The 21078-nt window shown below is 42.5% G+C and overlaps 1 protein-coding gene across 1 annotated transcript; it reads right to left on the reverse strand.

The window, feature by feature from the left end:
* Positions 1–1645: 1645 nt before the first annotated feature.
* Positions 1646–18788, reverse strand: LOC126994774 (probable maltase-glucoamylase 2; the record flags this gene model as incomplete). Its single annotated transcript, XM_050854048.1, is given in 3 exon segments — positions 1646–1675; positions 7007–7133; positions 18668–18788. Coding segments are annotated over 3 exon segments (278 nt in total), but the record flags the coding sequence as incomplete, so codon positions are not given.
* Positions 18789–21078: the final 2290 nt, after the last annotated feature.

Raw genomic sequence — 21078 nt, forward strand, 5'->3', positions numbered from 1 at the left:
AGGCGAAAAACGGTGTATTGTCTACTATAGTCCGTTTCATTCCGTCTGTCCACTCACGAACGAAGATGTGGCACCTGTGCATCGTCAGTTCGTAATTGCGTGAAGATCAACTTTTTTTTATTTTCAGTGATATATTTGAATGTTTGTGTATACAAAAAACCCTCAGGCTCTCTTATATGTACCGCAAACAGAAGATTTGCCTCTATAATATACCATACAAGCACACAAAGGAACAACTTGTATATCAAACAGTATAGTCTGATCATACTCGAACGATCTATATCTATAGCCTTTCAGATACTCATATTTCATCTCATTCAGGTACATAAAGTGACATACAACTCTGCAAGTGTCTATACATAAGGAATTTTGACGTGTTGCATGTAAATAACATGGGTAGTCTAATAGTCGAAATAGCCTAGCATTGCATTCAACAATTATTTACTATTTTATGTTATTTCTATTAGTAATCGTTATTCACATGCAGTAAATTATTAAGATACCCTTTATGTGCATTTGCAGAGCCAGGTGTCTTTTAATATATCTGAAATGAGCTATCAATCAAAGAATTTGAAAAAAAAACATAAATCGTTCGAGCCTGATGTGACTGTTATTTGATACAAGTGGAAGAGTAGTTAAGCACTATCTGATAGAAGACTATGATTCGTTAACAGGGGATTGAGTTCTGTGAGAGTGCCTCGTCGGTGGCGCAGTTACTGTTACACTGGAGCTGGAATTAACGACATCACGTGCGCCCTTGACGAGGTACCATCGAGGCTTCTAATGATTGTCTTCGTTCTGAACGCAGGTACAAACGATGTCTGCAAGATATTCCAGGATAAGTACCATGTACTTATCCAGTAGTGATATGTTAATAGAACACTAAGCGGAAGTAATGTAAAACGTCTGGGCGTGCGAGTAAATACAAACAGATAAAATAAGTACATCCGTTACCTACAAATATTCCAGAAATACTTTCAAGGATAGCCACCAACGTATTCTTCAAGAAGCTTTCAGCCTTAATAACCACCTCAGGACTATTTGTAGGGGACTCGACGTGGGATGCTTTGACTCCTGGGATCATTTCTACAGCCATGGTGGTCTGTTCCAAAGGGACGGTCTGCACCTGTCCTCTGTTGGAGCAGCGAGGTTTGGAAGGCTCCTGAACGAAGTAGTACGCAAGCCTCAAGTAAAGACTACTCTCGAGCGGTCTCACCGTCCCGTCCACCTAACCTAAATGGATGTCATGTGGCTAAAGGCAAAACGGTAAAGTTAGGAGCATACAGCGTATGATCCCAACTTTATGAGTTTACCGTCCCAAAGGTTGCCCCAGGAACTCATTTATCAATCATCCCGATAGAATGAACAGCTGAGTGTGCTTCACGCCGACTGCCCAGGCCACGATTCGAACCCAGCCCCGCAGATTCGTAGTTAGGAACGCTAACCACTGGGCAGCGGCTATCCTGACGCCTAATTGTAAAACCGCGACCCCATAACTAGACTGGAACTTGAAGATATTCTAAAAGTTTCAATGCTCATAGCCTAAAAAATAAGATTGAAGAATTTAGATGCCTTGTTTCAATATGAAATTTTGATGTAATTGCTATAACTGAAACTAATTTACGCGTCAAATATTGATTTTATTTCAGAAGGCAACATAGAATGGCTTTAGACTCTTCAACAAAGATCGCATCAGCCGTAGAGGTGGAGGAATCACCATTTAAGTAAAATGTGATTGCAGCTTTCTGGTGAAACACCAAGCGGAAATAATGTGAAACATTTGTGCGTACGAGTAAATACGGAATAAAAGAGATTAACATATCCGTCGCCTACAGGCCTCCGGGACCATCACGAGCTGATGATACTGAAATACATATTGTTATGTGACAAACACATAAAATCCTTGAGTCACTGAATTTAGGAAATTACAATCTCTCTCACATACACTGGGCGTCACGTTCGAGTTCAGAGTGGGAATCACTAGAATGTTTGATTTTTTTATGGATAATTACCCAATTCCACTGGTTACAGAAGCGACTCGATAAAATAATGCACTGCATCATGTTAGATTTACCCAGCATAGCCGTAGATGAAAATCTCGGTTCTTGCGATCACAAATTAGTACGCATCGACATAAGACCTTAAATAAGAGTGACTGAAAATAAAATAATGGTTTCTGATTTCAAAAGAGCAAATTAAGTAGAAATTACACGAAAACTGACATATTCAATCATCAGAGGATTCCAACGTAGCTAAAGCGTGGCAAAACTATAAAAACCACTAACCCTCAAAAAATACATTTGTCCACATTAACAAGGAGCGACATAACACTAATAAAAGTCCACCATAGTTGAACAAAAAAAATCAAACATTCTCTTAAGGAGAAAATGTGTTACACAGGCAAAACGAAATTCAAAATTCGCCCGAAAATAACATAGTGTCATGAAGCCAAACGACGAGAGAAAAAATTAGGTGGTCAAGCAAAGCGTGGGTATACAGAAAATACCTCGATCAGCGATGACAACGATATAAATGAAAATTCCATTCATGCATTGACAGACTTTGAAATAAATACCGATTCTTTGCATTCCGATCGATTAACAATCAAAAGTCCAGGACCAGGTAGTATATATCCAAAAATACATAGAGAAACAAAAAGCGAAATACTCAGTCCTCTTACATCCCTATTTAATGTGTGCTTGTGAAATGGCATAGTCCCTACTGCTTGGAAGATGCCTAACGTTACACCAATCTTCAAGAGAGGAGACAGAAAAATACCGCGTAATTAGAGACCCGGTAGTCTAACTTCAGTGGTAAGTTAGCTATTTGAGAGCATAATTAGAGAAAAATTCTAAGTTACCTAGAAATTCGTTCACTTTAAGGATTCATTACGAATTCGAAACAAAATTCCGTTTGCCCAAACTACTGAACTTTTATAACGACCCTTCTCAGTTTTTAAGCAACCTTAACGAATCTTAAATTCCGCCGCAATGTTGCATCTCTTTCTATCTTCCACCGATATTCTCATACTGACTGCTCTTCTGAACTTACTAACTGCATCCCTACCCCTCCGCAGCACCGCTGCACTCGAGTTTCTCTTACTCACCCCTATACTGTCCAAATCTCTTATGTAAGTTAATCAACATCATTGTTTTATCCCTACCGCTGGTAAACTCTAGAACAGCCTTTGTCTGTATATCCTCCTGTCTATGACTTGACCTCTTTCAAGAGAGGAGTGTCAAGCCACCTCTTCTCCCGAAATTGACCGTTCTTTTGGCCTCTTGTTCTAGTCGCTTTTGTTTGAGCAGCGCCTGACGGGCTCTTCTGTTACTTTTTGTCTCCTTGCTGTAAAAAAAGAATAGTCCGTAGTAATGATTTGGTTACGTTTGGTAAATTACACAAATGGATCCCTCATTCGCTGAGCAACAGGCAACAAAGGGTAATGGAGCTGCCTCAGAGTGGGCACCAATCACTAATGGTGTCCTTCAAGACTCAGTTCACGGGCCGGTACTGTTCAGTATTGGAATCAGTGAAATCGATGTTGTACTCAAAATTCATTATTATATTTGCTGAAGACATGAAGATTGGTAACTCGGTCCTCTCAGACCAAAACAGGTAAACGTCCAAGAGGATGTATGATATTTCTGCTTGGTCTGATTAATGGGAGATGCCCTTGAACATAGATGAGGGTCAGGTTCTTGAACTTGGAAATGTATACAGGAAATTCGATTATGAAATGTGTGGTGTAAAACTCATAAGCGTACAATGTGTTAAGGACCTGGCTGTCAAAACAACGTCTAACCTCAAAATCTATAAGAAATTCATTGATCTAGCAAATAAAGTGAACAATGTTGAGCTTTATTAACAGAAACGTCACATTTAAGAATAAATATGTGATCCTACCACCGTACAATTGTTCAGTCTGACCTCCCTTAGAAAACGCAGTACAGTTTTGGTCTCCCCACCATGCGAAGGACATTGCTCAACTAGAAAATGTTCAACTTAAGGCAACCAGGATGATTTCTTCCTTACCCAAAAAGAAACTTACGAGGAGAGACTGTTATGTCTTAACATTTTCTGCTTTGAAAAGCATCGCCTCCGAGGAAAACTGACTGGATATTTCAAAATACTCAATGGCTTTTTTAATGTGAATGAATTCAAATTGTTTATGATCGATGACGAGTCGCGAACGAAAAATAATGGTACAAAGCTTAAGTGTAAAACAAATACATTAAGACCGAACCAAATTCATTTTCCCCAACGTTGTAGCGCGAGAATGGAATAACATCCCACCTTCATTAGTTCAGTGGAACACGACTGACTCATTTAAAAACAAACTCCGCCGCACCTTCCTCCTGCCCTCCTGCTTGATGTAGTCCCACTCAGGTTCAAGGACAGACCACGTAGTCTGGACCATGGGGGTCTGTGTAGCCTGAACATCTATGTAAATCTGTGTACATCTCTTCTCTCCCAACGCAATCTTTGAACTAAATGTATTATCCTCCATCCCTCCGCCTCATCACCTCTCTCCCCACTCTTCCCTAACTCCTCTCCTCCCTCTACCATCCCTTATTGATAACCCAGCCTATCATCCTCACCCTCTTCCCCTTTACCCTCAGGCAACAACACACCATCGTCTTCCCACCACTCCACTTCCTCTCCCTTGCTTCCTCTTTCTCTCCAAGTCTGCCTTCCCGCATCCTGCATCGCCTCCATTCTCTTCTTCTGGGTATGTTTGCCTTCCTCCCCTTCCTCTCCATTCCTCCGGTTCTTCATCTTTTCCGCGTTCTTCCATCTCTACACTTTCAACCTTGACATTTATCCTCCCTTTCCTTCATTTTTTTCTTATCTTCTCTTCCGTCTTATTTATTTTTCTTTCTGATTACTTTATATCCATTTCTACAGTTTTCACTCCACTTTCGTCGTTCCTTTCTTTCCTCCCTCTCCCACTCACCCTCTCTTCATCTTTCCCCTCTTCTCTGTCCCTCACTCGCCTCTTCTTTCCCTTCACCATCTCTATCACTTACCCTTCTTTATTTATCTCTCTTTTCCTCTTTCTCTCTCACTCACCTGTCCTTGTCTCTTCCCTTTTCAATCCTACTCACTCACCCTCTTTCTATCCTTCCTCCTGTCTCACTTACCCTATCCTCATCCTTCTTTCCTTTCCCCTCCTCCTCCTCCCTTCCTCCTTGTCTTCTTTCTCCCAACCGCTTCCCCTCCCTTCCTTTTACCTTGGCTCTATACACAGTTTCTTCCCCTTCACCATCTCCCATTTTTCTTCCCCTTCCCACCCACTCTCGACAGACACTATTCTTTCCTCCCTCATAAATTTTCACTGACCTAGTTACCCTTTCTTCCCTTCCCCTCCTCCAAGCTACTGTACTTCTCCCTTCCTCTCCCTTAAATTGCTCCCTTTTTTCTCTCCCAGTCTTCGTCCCTCTACTTCTCTCTTTCATTTCCCTTCCTTTTCTCCATCCCTTCATCCCCTTCCTTCCCTTCCATCCCCCAACTACTGTATCCCTCCTTCCATCCCTTGATTTCCTCCCTTCCTTCTCTCCTTGCCACTTCTGTCTTTCATTATTTTCCCTTCCTTCTCTCTATTCCTTCATCCTTCATTCCTTCCTCCCTTTCCATCCCCAACCCTTCCCTTCACTTAATTTTACTCCCTTTCATCTTTATCAAGCTTCATTTATCCTCCCTTCCTTCCTTCCCCACTCTTCATAACTCTCTTCCCTTCCCTTACTTTCTCTTCATTCCTCCCTCCCACCATTCATCTCTCCTCCATCCTCACACTCTCCTCTTAATCCTCCCTTCCCTTATTATCTCTCCCTTCATCCCTCCTCTCATCATCCCTTACTTTTCTTCTCTTCCTTCCATCTCTCTTCCCCTTCGTCAGTCAAGACTCCCTCCCTTCCCTTTCATTACTTTCCTTGCTTTCTCCTCATCTCTCCTCCTCATCCCCAATCCTCCTCCTTTCCCTTCCTCACCTTCCTTAACTTCTCTTTACTCCTTTTCATCTTTCCCAAGCTTCATCTCTCCTGCCTTCCTGCCTTTCCTTCTCCACTCTCTTCCAGTAATGCAACTCCCTTCCTTACTTGCTCTCCATTACCTCCCTCCTACAGTTCATCTCTCCACCTTCCCTACACCCTCCTCTTACTCCTCCCTACCCTTACGTTATCTCCTTTAGCCTTTACTATTAATCTCTTCCTTCCATTTCTCTATTTTTTCGACCCTCCAGCCTTTTACTTTGCTCTCTTCCTTCATCCCTCCAGCCTCTTACTTTCTCTTCCTTCCATCTCTCTACTCTTACGTCCCTCCAGCCTTCCTCCCTTCCTTTCCCTACGCCGTTCCAGTGCTCTTCCATTCTCTGATCCTCCACCTCCGCCTCCACCTCCTCCTCGTCCTCCGTCTGCACACACACGCCCTATGCCCCAGCTAGTCTAAAGCAAAGTGACAGCTGTGACCAAACCCTCCCCCTTTCACTCTTCCACGTTTCCACCTGATCTCCCGTACCCTGCGCTCATCTACACCCTTCTCTATTTTTCTGTATCTGTTCCCTTTCTCTCTTGCTTTTACTCACTTGTACAAAAAAAAGGTATATGTTTTTTTTTATGATTCGCATTTTGTTAGTCTGGACAAGTGAGTGTTAGTGAGTAGTGAATGAGTACTGAGTGAGTGGGTAGTGGTAGTAGTAGTAGTATTAGTAGTAGTAGTAGTAGTAGTAGTAGTAGTAGTAGTAGTAGTAGTAGTAGTAGTAATAGTAGTAATACAGGGTATATACACAATTGTGATATATGAACGTATTACATAATTAAATAAAAAATGTTCCTGTAGTAGAAGTAGAAGTAGCAGTAGTAGTAGTAGTAGTAGTAGTAGTAGTAGTAGTATTAGAGCTGAGTGAGTTACTGGTGGTGGGAGGTAATAATCTTCTGGCCTCGCGTTTTTTTTTTTCTTTTGTTGTTGTTTTTTTCGAGCTGCCTCCTTGCTGGAAAAAAGAAAGACTCACGTGCAAGTTCCTGCAGCTGCTGCACCCGCCACGCACGTGCACGTTCACGTCGGCGAGCAGTGTCGGGATGACGTTGTCGGTGCTGTTCACTCCGTCAGCCTCCGTCGCACCCGAGAAGAAGTTGTACCTGGCAAAGGGGGAGAGAGAAGCTGTATCAGGCATGGAGAGAAGAGAGAGAAGTTGTACATGGTATAAAGGGAGAGAATAATCTGAACTTGGCAGAGAGAGAGAGAGAGAGAGAGAGAGAGAGAGAGAGAGAGAGAGAGAGAGAGAGAGAGAGAGATACTGTACCTAGCATGAATAAAAAGAGAGAACAGAATGACTCTCTCTCTGTACCTGACAGAGAAAAGGAAAAGAGAGAAAATTTGTACCTGACATAAAGGAAAGCGAGGGAAAAACTTATATGTAATTGACATAGAGAGAACTGAGGAAGATAGAAACTGTAACTGGCATAGAAGGAAGAGAGTGAAGGAGAGAAGCTGTACCTGGAAGAGAGAGAAAGAGACAGGAACGTTGCACCTGGTATAGAGGATGAAAAGATACAAGTTACACCTGGCATGAAAGACACACCTGGCATAGAGAGGAAGAGAGAAAAGTTATACCTAGCGTGTAAAGAAAGGTAAAAGTTGTATACTTGGCGTGGCGCAGGAAGACAAAGCGGCACAGGTGGGAAGGTGAAGGTCCGTGGGTGCGTATTCATTATTTATGTCATAATTAAAACGAGCTGACACATGCTTAGACAACGACAGGGGAAAATAATAATCTCAGGCTAATGTAAAGAGTCATATTGTCCTCATTGTGAAGAGAGTGAATTGAAAGATGCATAATGAACGAGGACAGGAAGGAAGAGAAGGCAGAGGAAGAGAACAGGAGGAAGAGAGTAAAGTTTTAATAAGGGTAAGAGGAAGAAAAAAGAGATGAATGAAACTAATAGTGAGAGAAAAAGTGAAAAGAGTGAATTGAAAGATGTATAATGAACGAGGACGGAGAAGGAAGAGAAGGAGAAGTAGAGAACAGGAGGAAGGAGAGTAAAGGTTTTAATAAGAGTAAGAGGAAGATAAAAGAGAAGAAGGAAAATAATAGTGAGAGAAAAAGAACGAAAGATAGAAAGAAAAAATGGAGATAGATAAATAGATAGACAAATACAGAAAGAGGTACTGACATAAAGAAAGTATTGAAAGAGAAATGGAAAAATAACAAAAAACATAACAAAATATAATATTGAAAGAGGAGAAATTTGACAGAAAGGTTAACAGACAGATAGACACACAAAGACGGAAAGAGAGAGACGGATATAAAGTCAAAGAGACAAACGAAACGTCGGACATAGAGAGAACAAGACAGATAGAGACCGCCCGACCGACGGACCGACCGACCAACAGACAGCCTGAGAGAAAGACAGACGGAGACAGGCGAGGTGTTAGTTACAAGGCGCACGGTAAGCCGGCAGGTAATGTTCGGACTGGGTCGCTTTACTCGCCTTAAATGAGCGGAGCCTCTGTACTGCCAGGCGGAAACACAGGCACACTAAAGGCACATTACGCGCTCCACGACACGCCTTCACCTACCCACCCCTACACCTGGCCTTACCTGCCTTCCATTCACGAGGAAATGGCAGGAAGGGGGCACACTTGAATGGGTAAACACATACTCAGACACACCTTTCACCTCTTTACCTTTTCACCTGACCTTCCCTTTACCTGAGGAATTGACAGGCAGAAGGCACACTTAAACTTACAGGTAAACACACACTCAGACACACCTTCACCTATTCCCCCTCGCCTGGCCCAATCTACCTTAGCCACACCAGAGGAACTGACAGGTATAACACACAGATAAAAAGGTAAACACACTCTCAAGGGACACATACCACGCTTCTCGACACGCCTTTTGCCTATCGCCTCTTACTTGACCTTACCTACCACACCTATATCCCCTACACCACCTTCATACCCAAAACACCTGGACAACACAACAGGCACAACATAAACACTTAAACAGGCTAACACACACTCACGGAGCACATGACACTCTCCACGACATACCTCTAACCTATCTGCCCTGACCTCCTTACCTATGCTCAACTCCATCACCTACCTAACACCTGAGCAAACAGACAAGTAAGACAGACACACTTCAACAGGTTAAATACACCCAGAGAACACAATGCAAGCGACATGAAACATCTATTATCTATACCCTCATCTCTACCTTTACCTGTGTTTACCTGTGTTTAGCATTAGAACAAGTACTCAAATTACTGCTTCTACAAATCCAACTTAAAAAAAACTGCATCACCTCTTCCCACCTGTACCCTCTCAACCCTACCTGCCTCACCTTTAAATACCTGAGGAAGAAGCAGACAAGTAGAACACAAAATTGAGCAGATAAACACGTACTTAAGGGTCACATTACACGTTAAAAGATGCGGAATTTACCAGTATTGATTTGGATCAGCTGAAGCGCCAATTTCACAGGTAATGAGGAGAGAGAGAGTCTTAATTGGATAGGGCAGGCGCAAGTTATTTATTGAAAAGATTAATCAAGCGAAAAACTAAATATCCTGACATGTTTTTTGACCCGATAACGCCGACGCCTGTGTTTGTGCGTGTTTGATAATTTGTTTATTTCTTTTTGTCTATCTGTCTGTCTGTTTTTATGTATATTTAAGTTTCTGTATCTGTCTGTTTATCTGTTTCTGTCTGTCTGCCTGTTTGTGTGTTTATAAGTCGGGGACTAACCTCCAAGTCTGTCTGTCTGTCTTTTGTCTGTCTGTGTCTGCCTGTCACCCCGTGAAAGAGGCCAGGGAAAAAGTATCAATATCAGATGGAAAAGAAACGGACTCGGCAAAACGAAAATAAAGAGACACACAAGAGAGAGAGAGAGAGATAGAGAGAGAACGGAAGCACACCCACACAGGAGAGATAACACAATACAGCAATAATAGATAATAGCAATAATAGTGATAAAAGTAATAAAAATAAAATAATAATAATAATAATAATAATAATAATAATAATAATAATAATAATAATAATAATAATAATAATAATAATAATAATAATAATAATTAATCTACAACTGCAGTATTATGAAGAGGAAGCAACAACAAAAAAGAAAGGTAAGAAGAAAGAAAAGAATGAATGAATGAATGAAAGAAAGGAAAGACAGAAACAGAAGGAAATGAGGAAAGAACGGAAGAAAGGACGAGACAAAAACGTAAGAGAAAAGAACGGAAGAAAGAAAAGTGGGAGAAAGAACAAACGAAAAAGAGAAAAAGAACGAAATCAAAAGAGAGAAGAATAAAGCGAAAGGAGGAGCAGAGGAAATAACAAGATGAAAGAGAGGGAGCGCGCGAAAGGTGACAAAATTTAATAAAAGAGAAGCGAGAGGATTTACCGATAATGCAACTTAGAATGGAAAATGGAACAATTATGCAAGCAACGATATTAATTATGCAACCATTCTCTCTCTCTCTCTCTCTCTCTCTCTCTCTCTCTCTCTCTCTCTCTTAAACACCTCTTTTTTTTATTTTCCTTCTTCATTAATTCGAGTTTTCTCCTTATTTTTTTTCTTTCATTTTGCTCACCTTTCTCTTTCCATTTTCTTATTTTTTACTTTCAAACTCCTCTTCCTCCTCCTACGCCTCCTCCACCACCTCCTCTTCCTCCTCCTCCTCCTCCTCCTCCTCCTCCTCCTCGTCTAACTTCCTGCCTTTCGCCCTCCTCCTCGTTTTCTTTTTCATTTTACTCTATCATTTTTCTTCTTTTCTTTCGCTTTTCTCCTTCGTATTTTTCCTCCTCCTCCTCCTCCTCCTCCTCCTCCTCCTACTCTTCTTCTTCTTCCTCCTCTTCTTAATTGTCTCACCTAAGAGGAAAGTTCTTTTCCATGTTTCCTCGTCTGTATCGCCTTTCCTTCGCTCCGCCAATACCTGCAATTCTCTCTCTCTCTCTCTCTCTCTCTCTCTCTCTCTCTCTCTCTCTCTCTCTCTCTCTCTCTCTCTCTCTCTCTCTCTCTCATTCTTTTCTTCTCAGGCAACAGGTTGTAAGCCGTTAATTGGTTTCAGGAAAGGAAAAAGAAAAGAAGGAAAAGGAGGAGGAGGAGGAGGAGGAGGAGAAGGAGAAGGAAGAAGAGAATAAGGAGAGGAAGGAGGAGAGGAGGAGGAGGAGGAGGGAAAAGAATAAATGGTGGAGAAGGGAATAAGGAGGAGGAGGGAAGAGAATAAGGAGAAGGAAGAGGCGGAGGATGAGGAGAGGCAAAGAATAAATGGTCGAGAAGGGCATTAGGAGGAGGAGGGGAAGTTAATCAGTAGGAGGAGGAGGAGGAGGAGGAGGAGGAGGAAACATGAAAACACCAAATAGCAGGTAACAACAAGCAGCGGAGCACCGGCAAGACCCAACACCTGCGGAGACGTTCATTATAACCCTCGACCCAACCTAGCAACGAACCACAGTCACTTCAAGAGGAGTTAACCAAGTCTACAGCCGCAACCTGACTCCATACCGTCCTCTCAACCATTTAGTATACCATCAACCATTCCTCAGTCTTCTACCTCTTTACCCCCCTCCCCTCTCCTTCCTCGCTTCAATCCATTCATCAATCCATCCGTCAGGGGAGCCATTAGCGACACAGAGGGGATCAATATTTGCTTGGAGTTCACACCGTCCTGCTCGTCATATCTCATTAAATTCCCTCTTTCCCTCCCCTCCTCTATTACTTTCTCTCTTTACCTCTCTTTCTTTCTCTCTCCCTTTCTACTTATCTCAGTTCTATTTTTTTTCCTTTTCGCTTGTCTTCCTTTATCTCTCTCTCTCTCTCTCTCTCTCTCTCTCTCTCTCTCTCTCTCTCTCTCTCTCTCTCTCTCTCTCTCTCTCTCTCTCTCTCTCTCTCTCTCTCTCTCTCTCTCTCTCTCTCTCTCTCTCTCTCTCCACTATATTTATTCGTCTGTCTTACGTGTTAATCTCTCGTAATTTTGTATTTTGTTTTATTTTTTTCTCTTTGTAATTGTATGCAAATTATCCTAATCTCCTGTGTGATTGGATTAGTCTCGGCTCCCTGTCTGTCTGTCTGTGTGTCTGTCTGTCTGTCTGTCTGTCTCTGTTTGTCTGTCTGTCCATCTGTCTGTCTGTCTGCCTGTTTGTCTCTTTGTCTGTCTCTCTGTCCATCTGTCTGTCTGTCTGCCTGTTTGTCTCTTTGTCTGTCTGTCTGTCTGTCTGTTTCTTTGTCTGTCTGTCTGTCTGTCTGTTTGTCTCTTTGTCTGTCTGTCTGTCTGTCTGTCTGTCTGTCTGTTTGTCTCTTTGTCTGTCTGTCTGTCTGTCTGTCTGTCTGTCTGTCTGCCTGTTTGTCTCTTTGTCTGTCTGTCTGTCTGTCTGTCTGTCTATTTGTCTGTCTGTCTGTCTGTCTGTCTGTCTGTGTGTACTGCCAATATTGTCACGATTGATGACTCTAAACTTTTACTCTGTCCGTTCTGATTAGTGTCTCTCTCTCTCTCTCTCTCTCTCTCTCTCTCTCTCTCTCTCTCTCTCTCTCTCTCTCTCTCTCTCTCTCTCTCCCTTCATCTCAATCGTTCCCTCTCTTCTACCTTTCCTTCTCCTCCTCCTCCTCTTCTTTGCCTTCTTTTCCGCCTCTCCTCTCCCAGCATCCTGTTCACCTCTTTATAAAAATTTTCATATTAAATTTTCCTTTTTCAATTTCCGTGATCTGGTACAAGTTAGAGAGAGAGAGAGAGAGAGAGAGAGAGAGAGACGGATAGACAGACAGAAAACACAGACATACGGATAAAGAGACGGAGACAAAGACAGTGATGGACTAGCAAACACACACACACAGAAAGAGAGAGAGAGAGCGAGAGAGAGAGAGAAAGAAAGGGCCAAAGGAAGGAGTGTGGAAGGGCGACAGAAAATAGGGAGAAAGAAATTTAATTACGTCCTCAGCATCTCATCTCACTTAGTTCTTTTATCTCGCCTCCCATTTTCTTCGCGTCTAATGGTGCGCCACGTCTAGTGGAGAGAAAGAAATAGAGGTGTGTTCTGTGTTATGTGGTAATGGGCCTCCAAGGGGGTCATTATGAGCATCTTCATCACCTTCATCATCATCATCGTCATCATTACACAAGGGAACGCAGGAATATAACTTTGGTCTCCTTCAGAGGTTTTTAATGTGTGTGTGACGGGGGGGGAGAAGGGGGAGTGTGTTTGTGGGGGGGACTTGCGTATGTGCGGGGGGCACGTGCGTCTAGGGAAGGGGAGCGTGCGTGTGTGGGGGGAGGGGGGTAAGTGGGTGGTGTGGGGGTTGGAGGGGTGAGGGAGTGAGAGAGATAGAAGAAAAGAAAAATCAAACAAAAAATAGAAAATTAAAAGAATTAAAAAGATAACGTATAAGTAGGAATGAAAAGAATGAAAGCAAGAACATTAAAGATTAATAAATGGAAAAGTAAAGAAAATCATATTAAAAAGAAAAATGAAAGAAAGAAAGGGAGACAGAGACCTGCGGGAGGTCGGAGAGTTAAAATATAAAAAAAGTTAAGAAGAAAATGGAAGAAGAGGAGGAGGAGTAATGTGTGAATAAGGAAAGTGAGACAAAGAAGGAAGAGGAAGAGAATCTTCTGAGCCTGTTAAACAGGAATAAAGAGGAAGACAACGACACACACACACACACACACACACACACACACACACACTGTTCCCTAGATCAATTACCTGTTTTCGACCTGCACACACACACACACACACACACACACACACACACACACACACACACACACACACACACACCTGCCTCGGGACCAATAACCTGACTCGTGTTGTTAAAGTCTGAGTAATTCTATTTAATTGCCCACAGAGTCATTCGCACCGACTCCTGCAGAGCTATCTACTAATTCTACTTTATGGGGTATGAATGAAAACGAACCTATTCGTCTAGCACATTCCCGACGTTTCAACAAGGAATTTATATCCTCCTTAGTCCTAATAACTCTAGCACAAGTTCATGATGAGTCGCCGTTTTTGAGGTGGTGGGATCGCATGCCCTTCGTGTCGTCACGAGGCGGCACCGGGGTTCGAACTGCCTCGCTTCGGCATGTCACTTTCGAGGCTTGAACTTCTAACCCACTCGACCTTGGACTCAGACATGGGTCCTATTATGAGGCTGCTAATACTACTTATGTGTTACTTTTAGCTCTCTCTTATTATGAAAATTATTCTCATTAATGATCTAGTTATCACCAATTGCTTTTATGTTGTCCCTATTACTGCTATCACTAGTAAGCGACAGCCGTAATCGAGGAAGTTTACAGTTTTGAAACTAATCTAATCGTCTGCTTAAACAACACCCCGATACCAAAGCTCATATCATTAGTTATCAAAATAATCTCTACAAATCCAGGGACTAAGGTTATATATACACTGTGTTGTACTGAATTTTACAACATCGAAAAATAAGTTATTACAAACTCTATAGTATGTTACTGAAAACAAAAAAATTCGCCCCCTGTCTGTTTTTGTTTATTTTCGTTATTACTAAGGATAAAAATATTACAACATACCAACAATTGACGTATGCTCCTATGCACACTTGAGCTGAAGCTACAACTAATATAAACACAAATACAAGCTAAAGAGCCTAAGAATAAGCTGTTAGAATGTGGATGATTACTTAGCCTTCGATTCTTATGAGCCACCGCTGATCTAACCGTCGACCTGAGACGTTAACACACACACACACACACACACACACACACACACACACACGAGGCCTAGTTGTGTTAATTGGGTTAGCGGTGTTGACTTGCCTGGCCGGCTGGTTGATTCCTGATGAAAAAGGAAACATGCAACACAACGCGCGCGGCACTAAATTTTCACTGCCAACTCGACCATGCGCTTTTTCGAGGGCAAAGGGTCCGTACAAAACCCAAAACCATCATCATCATCATCAGATATTTATGGGTCTACGGCAGCTTTTCCCAACGCTTTCCGCCTCTTTCTGTTGATATAATTATACCCTATCCTGCTCCAGTAAATGTTCTAATTTCGTCTCTCCATCTGATTCTGTCTGTTACAAAAAAAAAAAAAGTGTACTTCATCCTGCTCCAACAAAAGTCCAAATTTCGTATCTCCAGCTGGTTCACTGTCTGATGTTAGTGTACTCCATCCTGCTCAGGCAAATGTTCTAATTTCGCTTCTCCATCTGGTTCTGTTTTTTTGTTTTGTTTTTTTACAGGAAAGGAAGCAGCTCAAGGGCATAAAATTAAAGTGGAGGGAAAAAAGCCCGCTAAACGCTACTCCTAAAAAATATAAAAATAAAGAGTGGCCAAAAGAGGACAATTTCAGGTGGAGAGGTGTTTGATACTCTCCTCTTGAAAGAGGTCAGGTCATAGGCAGGAGGAAATACAGATGGAACAAGGCTGTTCCAGAATTTACCAGTGAAGGGGATGAAAGAATGAAGGGTTTTTTTTTTTTTTTTTTTTTTTAAATCGCAGCCTATTGCGCCGCAAGGCTTCCTCACTATTGCGGCCTTATGGTCGGCCCAGCCCGTTGTAGCGCAGGCGAGTGTTTATAGTGGCGCCATCTTGCATTGGCTCATACTGCCCCCCGGAGCTCATCTTTGAGCCTCTCCTTGGAGAGGTTATCTAGAGTCCGGGTTGATAGTGGTCTTCAGGGCAGCATGTGGGTAGTCTTAGGCCACTCGGCGGTGACTGAAAAATCCCAGCTGTGTACCGGCCAGGATTCGAACCGACGTCCCTCCTGGATCTCCCGAACGCGACGCCGGCACGCTACCACTCAGCCACCGCCTCCCCAAACTGCTGGTTAACTCTTGCATAAGGGGTTTGGACAGTATAGGGATGACCTAGAGTAGGAAGTCGAATGCAGCGGGGCCGCGGAAAGTGGGAAGGCATGTAGTTAGCAAGTTCAGATGAGCAGTCAGCATAAAAATATCGATAGAAGATAGAAAGAGATGCAACTCTGCGGCGGAATTTAAGAGACAGAAAACTGCTATATAGGAGGAGAGTTGATGAGACGAAGAGCCTTTGATTCCACTCTGTCTAGTAACGCTGTGTGTGTGAAGACCCCTCACACGTGAGATGCATACTCCATACGAGGGCGGACAAGGCCCCTGTATATATGGAAAGAATCTGTGTGGGGGAGAAGAACTGGTGGAGACGATACAGAACACCCAACCTCGAAGAAGCTGATTTAACGAGAGAAGAGATGTGAAGTTTCCAGTTAAGATTTTGAGTTAAGGATAGACCGAGGGTGTTTAAGTGTAGAAGAAGGTGACAGCTGAGTGTTGTCGAAGATTAGGGGATAGGTGTTGGAGGATTGTGTCGAGTTGGAAGGCAGAGATACTGAGTTTTTGAGGCATTAAAGGACACCAGGTTTCCTTTGCCCAATCGGAAATAAAAGAAAGGTCTGAGGTCAAGCGTTCTGCAGCCTCCAGCCTGGAATCACGTAATTCCTGTGGGGAGGGTCTTCTGTTACCTGATGTTGAATAATGTAAAGAGTCATCAGCATAGAAATGGATAGGACAGTTTGTTATTGAAAGAAGATCATCAATGAACAACAGAAAGAGAGTGGGAGATAGGACAGAGCCCCGTGGAACACCACAGTTGATAGGTTTATAGGGGTAGAACAGTGACCGTCTACCACAGCAGAAATAGGACGGCCGGAAAGGAAACCGGAGATGAAAGTACAGAGAAACCGAGTTTAGAAAGCAGATTTGTGCCAGACCCTTCGAAATCTTTCCGGAATGTCTAGCGCAACAGTGAAAGTTTCACTGAAACGGCTGCGAGAGGATGACAAAAAGTCAGTTAGGAAAGTCAAGATAACCAGTAGAACACCACTTGCCAAACCCATACTGACGATCAGATAGAAGGTAAGAAATGGGTAGATGATTATGAATCTTCTGGTTAAGGGTTGATTCAAAAACTTTAGAGAGACAGGAAAGTAAAGCTATAAGACGGTAATTTGAGTGACTGGAGCGGTCACCCTTCTTAGGTCTGTTAGTGTACTCCATCCTGCCCCGGCAAATGTTCCAATTTCGTCTCTCCACCTGGCTCACTGTCTAATATTACTATACTTCATCCTGACCTGGCAAATGTTCTACTTTCGTCTCTACAACAGGTTCTCTTGTCTGATACCAGTGTACAACATCGTACTCCGGCAAAGGTTTTACTTTTATGTCTCCAACTGGTTATCCATCATATTAGTTAGTGGACTCCATCCTGCTCTGGCAAAGGTTCTGATTTCGTCTTTCCACCTGGTTCTCTGTCCGATGTTTGTGTACTCCATCCTGCTCTGGCAAAGGTTCTAATTTCGTAAATCCATCTACTTGTGTCAATATGCTCCATCCTACTCTAGCTGAGGTCCCAATTTCGTATCCCCAGCTGGTTTTCTATCTGACGTGATCAATCCTGCTCTGGTAAATGTTCTAATTTCGAATTCTTCAAGAAACCCTTTTTCCACCCAGTCAACCATTAAAACTTTTCCCCAACTCTGAACAGTACGTCATAACAATTCTAATTCTCTAATGGTGACTGTCAAAGCAGCATTATGTAGAGGGCAGCACTGTACTCATCGGCCCTTCTGTCTGAGGTCAAGGCGCTCACCACAGGCAGCAGGAACGATAAGTATGGTGCTGCCCTCTTCATACCAAAAGCTTTGAACATCCCCTCCTCCTCCTCCTCCTCCTCTTATTCTTGCATTTTTTCTTGTTCTTGTTATTGTCATTTTTCAACTTCCTCGCTACTTTTCCTTCTTCCTCCTACTTCTACTCCCGTTTTTTGTACCTTTATCCTCCTCCTCCTCCTCTCCTCCTCCTCCTCCTCTTATTTTTGTATATTTTTTCTTTGTTCTAGTTATTATTCTTTTTTCATCTTCCTTTTTCCTTTCCTTCTTCCTCCTACTTCTGATCTTCCTTTTCCTTTTTATTTCTATATATACTCTATCTTGTAGTACATATTCTTATATTTGTTATTGTACTTGTTCTTCTTTATCATCTTACTCCATCTTTTTTACCATCCTCCTCTTCCTCCTCCACCTCCTCCTCCTGCTCCTCCTCCTCCATCCACCTCATTTGTCTCCGCCTCCTCCTCCTCTTTCAAGATTTCCCTCTTCTTAACTTCCCTAACCATAACATCTATAATTGAAATCTTCCTCCAACTCCCTCGGCACCCACTAGTACGTATGACATTTTTCCCCATTAGTAAGTTAATTTCCATCCCGCCGAGGCCGCCCGATGGAAGCCTTCAATTGGAGAACACAATACCGACCGCGGCAACCTGTACCTCCCTCCCCACCCCCTCCATCATCACCTCCTCCTGCTTATCACCTACCTTTCTTTTCCTTTCTTATTTCGCTCCCTCCTCCCTTCCCCTCACATTCTGGCTTCCCGGAAAACCTATATTCACCGTCTAAATGTCACATCTACTTCCTCCTTCTCCTTCTCCTCTTCCTCCTCGTCTTCTTACTTGTGCAACATTTAGGAGAAAGTTTTCCTATGAAGGGAATTATAAAGGGACATCTCTCTCTCTCTCTCTCTCTCTCTCTCTCTCTCTCTCTCTCTCTCTCTTATTTTTAGTCTACTATAAAAAAATACAATCTGAGTTAACATATAGACAAAAGAGTAATAACACACACACACACACACACACACATACACACTCACCACCGGCCGGGCGGGAAGTGCAGGTTGGCGTCCACACTGTCCTGCTCCCCGACGGACTGCAGCACGGGACTCACCAGCAGTCCGGAGCCCACCAGGAACTGACTGGACACACTGCGGGACCCTGAAGGCGGGGAGGTACGGGTTGGGTTAGGTTAGATTAAGGTAGGTTAGATTGGGTTAAGTTACGGTTAGGTTAGATTAAGTTAGGTTAGATTGGGTTGAGTTATGTTAGGGTTAGGTTAGATTCGGTTGGGTTAGGTTGGGTTGGGTTATGTTAGGGTTAGGTTAGCTTAAGTCAGGTTAGATTGGGTTGGGTTATGTTAGGGTTAGGTTAGATTCGGTTGGGTTAGGTTAGGTTAGGTCAGGTCAGGTCAGGTTAGGTTAGGTTAGGTTAGGTTAGGTTAGGTTAGGTCAGGTTAGGTAAGGTTAGGTCAGGTCAGGTCAGGTTAGGTTAGGTTAGGTTAGGTTAGGTTAGGTAAGGTCAGGTCAGGTCAGGTTAGGTCAGGTTAGGTCAGGTTAGGTTAGGTTAAGTAATCGTGTAGGGTGAGCCAAAGTGAGGTTAGGCTAGATTAGACCAGGTAAGGTCATATTTGGTGTGGTCAGGTCAGGTCAGGTCAGGCTAGGTTAGGATAGGCGGGGTGTGCTAATGTGAGATGAGGTGAGGCGAAGTGAGAGAAGATGAATTCAGGTCATACAAGGTTACTCAAGAGGTATGAAAAGAGAACCATTGGTATTCACATCTACTTGGTACTGCATACGTGTCTGCCTATCCTATCCCTCTACCTATCTACCTACTTGCACACCTGCCTGCCTACCCAAATGTCTGCTTGGATACCTGCTTGCCACCTACCTACCTGCCCACTGCCACAAACCTGCTACCTATCAACCTATCCTCTTCTCCAGTTTCGCTTTTCCTTTCTCCTTCCTCCTCTCTCTACTCTTCTCCTCCCTCCTCATACCTCCTATTCTGCACCTTCTTCCCATCTACCTCCCTACATCCAGGTAAAAAGTAATCACGTGTTTCACACTCAAACTAATACTTAAAAGTTGTAGTAGTAGTAGTAGTAGTAGTAGTAGTAGTAGTAGTAGTAGTAGTAAAAGTAGTAGTAGTAGTAGTAGTAGTAGTAGTAGTAGTAGTAGTAGTAATGTAGTAGTAGTAGTAGTAAGTAGTAGTAGTAGTAGTAGTAATAATGATGATTATAATAATAATAATAATAATAATAATAATAATAATAATAATAATAATAATAATAATAATAATAATAATAGTAATAATAGTAGTAATAATAATGATGATGATAAATAACCATCATCTACCTTCCTACCCATCTACTTCCCTACATCCAGGTAACAAGTAATCACGCGTATTTCACTCGAACTAATACTTAAAAGTAGTAGTAGTAGTAGTAGTAGTAGTAGTAGTAGTAGTAGTAATAATAATAATAATAATAATAATAATAATAATAATAATAATAATAATAATAATAATAATAATAATAATAATAATAATAATAATAATAATAATAAAATAACCATCAGCAGCATCAGCATCATTATCATCATCAGTAAAAGTAGTAAAAGTATAATTCCACATAGTCTAAACGTTCCCATTAGTCTTCGCTTCGTGCCTCTACCTTCCAGTCTGGACGAAAACATTATCTTATCATATATCGTAATCTAGAAAGGCAGAGGTGGACAGGAGCAACTAATTATTTTTTTCTTTGTGCCTTAAGTTTCACGTGTCGATGCCAACGCTTCATATGGGCCGAGATAGACAAGTGAAACTAATATTTTAATGTTTGTTTTTTCACCTCTAGGTTCCAGTCTCCAGGCAAACGCATATACTTAGCAGCTTACTTGGGCCGAGGTGGACAGGTGAAAATATTTCTTTTTCTTTATGCCTCAGGAGTTCTGTGTCCATGTAAACGTTTAGTTGGGCCGAGGTAGACAAGTGCCATCACACTAAAAAAGATCAATTAGTAGTGGCCAGAGGATGAGTAGCACCCCCGTCCCTTACACCACCGCCACCACCATAATATCAATAGCCGGCAGAAGGCACTCACGTCGAACTGTCGCTCTGGCGTCCCGCGTACACAAGCTCGCCGGACTTTGTAAATATTCTACATGTTTGCCGGGAAATACAGTTGTGCGCCGGGCAAATTTCTGTGTGTGTGTGTGTGTGTGTGTGTGTGTGTGTGTGTGTGTGTGTGTGTGTGTGTGTGTGTAAGTTACAGGTGTCCAATTAACTAATACCTGTAAACTCTTAATTAATGTTGGAGGTGACGAGTGATGTGCACACTCAACACACACACACACACACACACACACACACACACACAACTCTATAGACTAAATACAAAGAGCACAGGCGGGTTGATGAGTTAATTAGAAGGTGAATAACTTGGTGTCTA

Source organism: Eriocheir sinensis, unplaced genomic scaffold (genome assembly GCF_024679095.1).
Source record: "Eriocheir sinensis breed Jianghai 21 unplaced genomic scaffold, ASM2467909v1 Scaffold870, whole genome shotgun sequence".
In the NCBI taxonomy this organism is placed as follows: Eukaryota; Metazoa; Arthropoda; class Malacostraca; order Decapoda; family Varunidae; genus Eriocheir; species Eriocheir sinensis.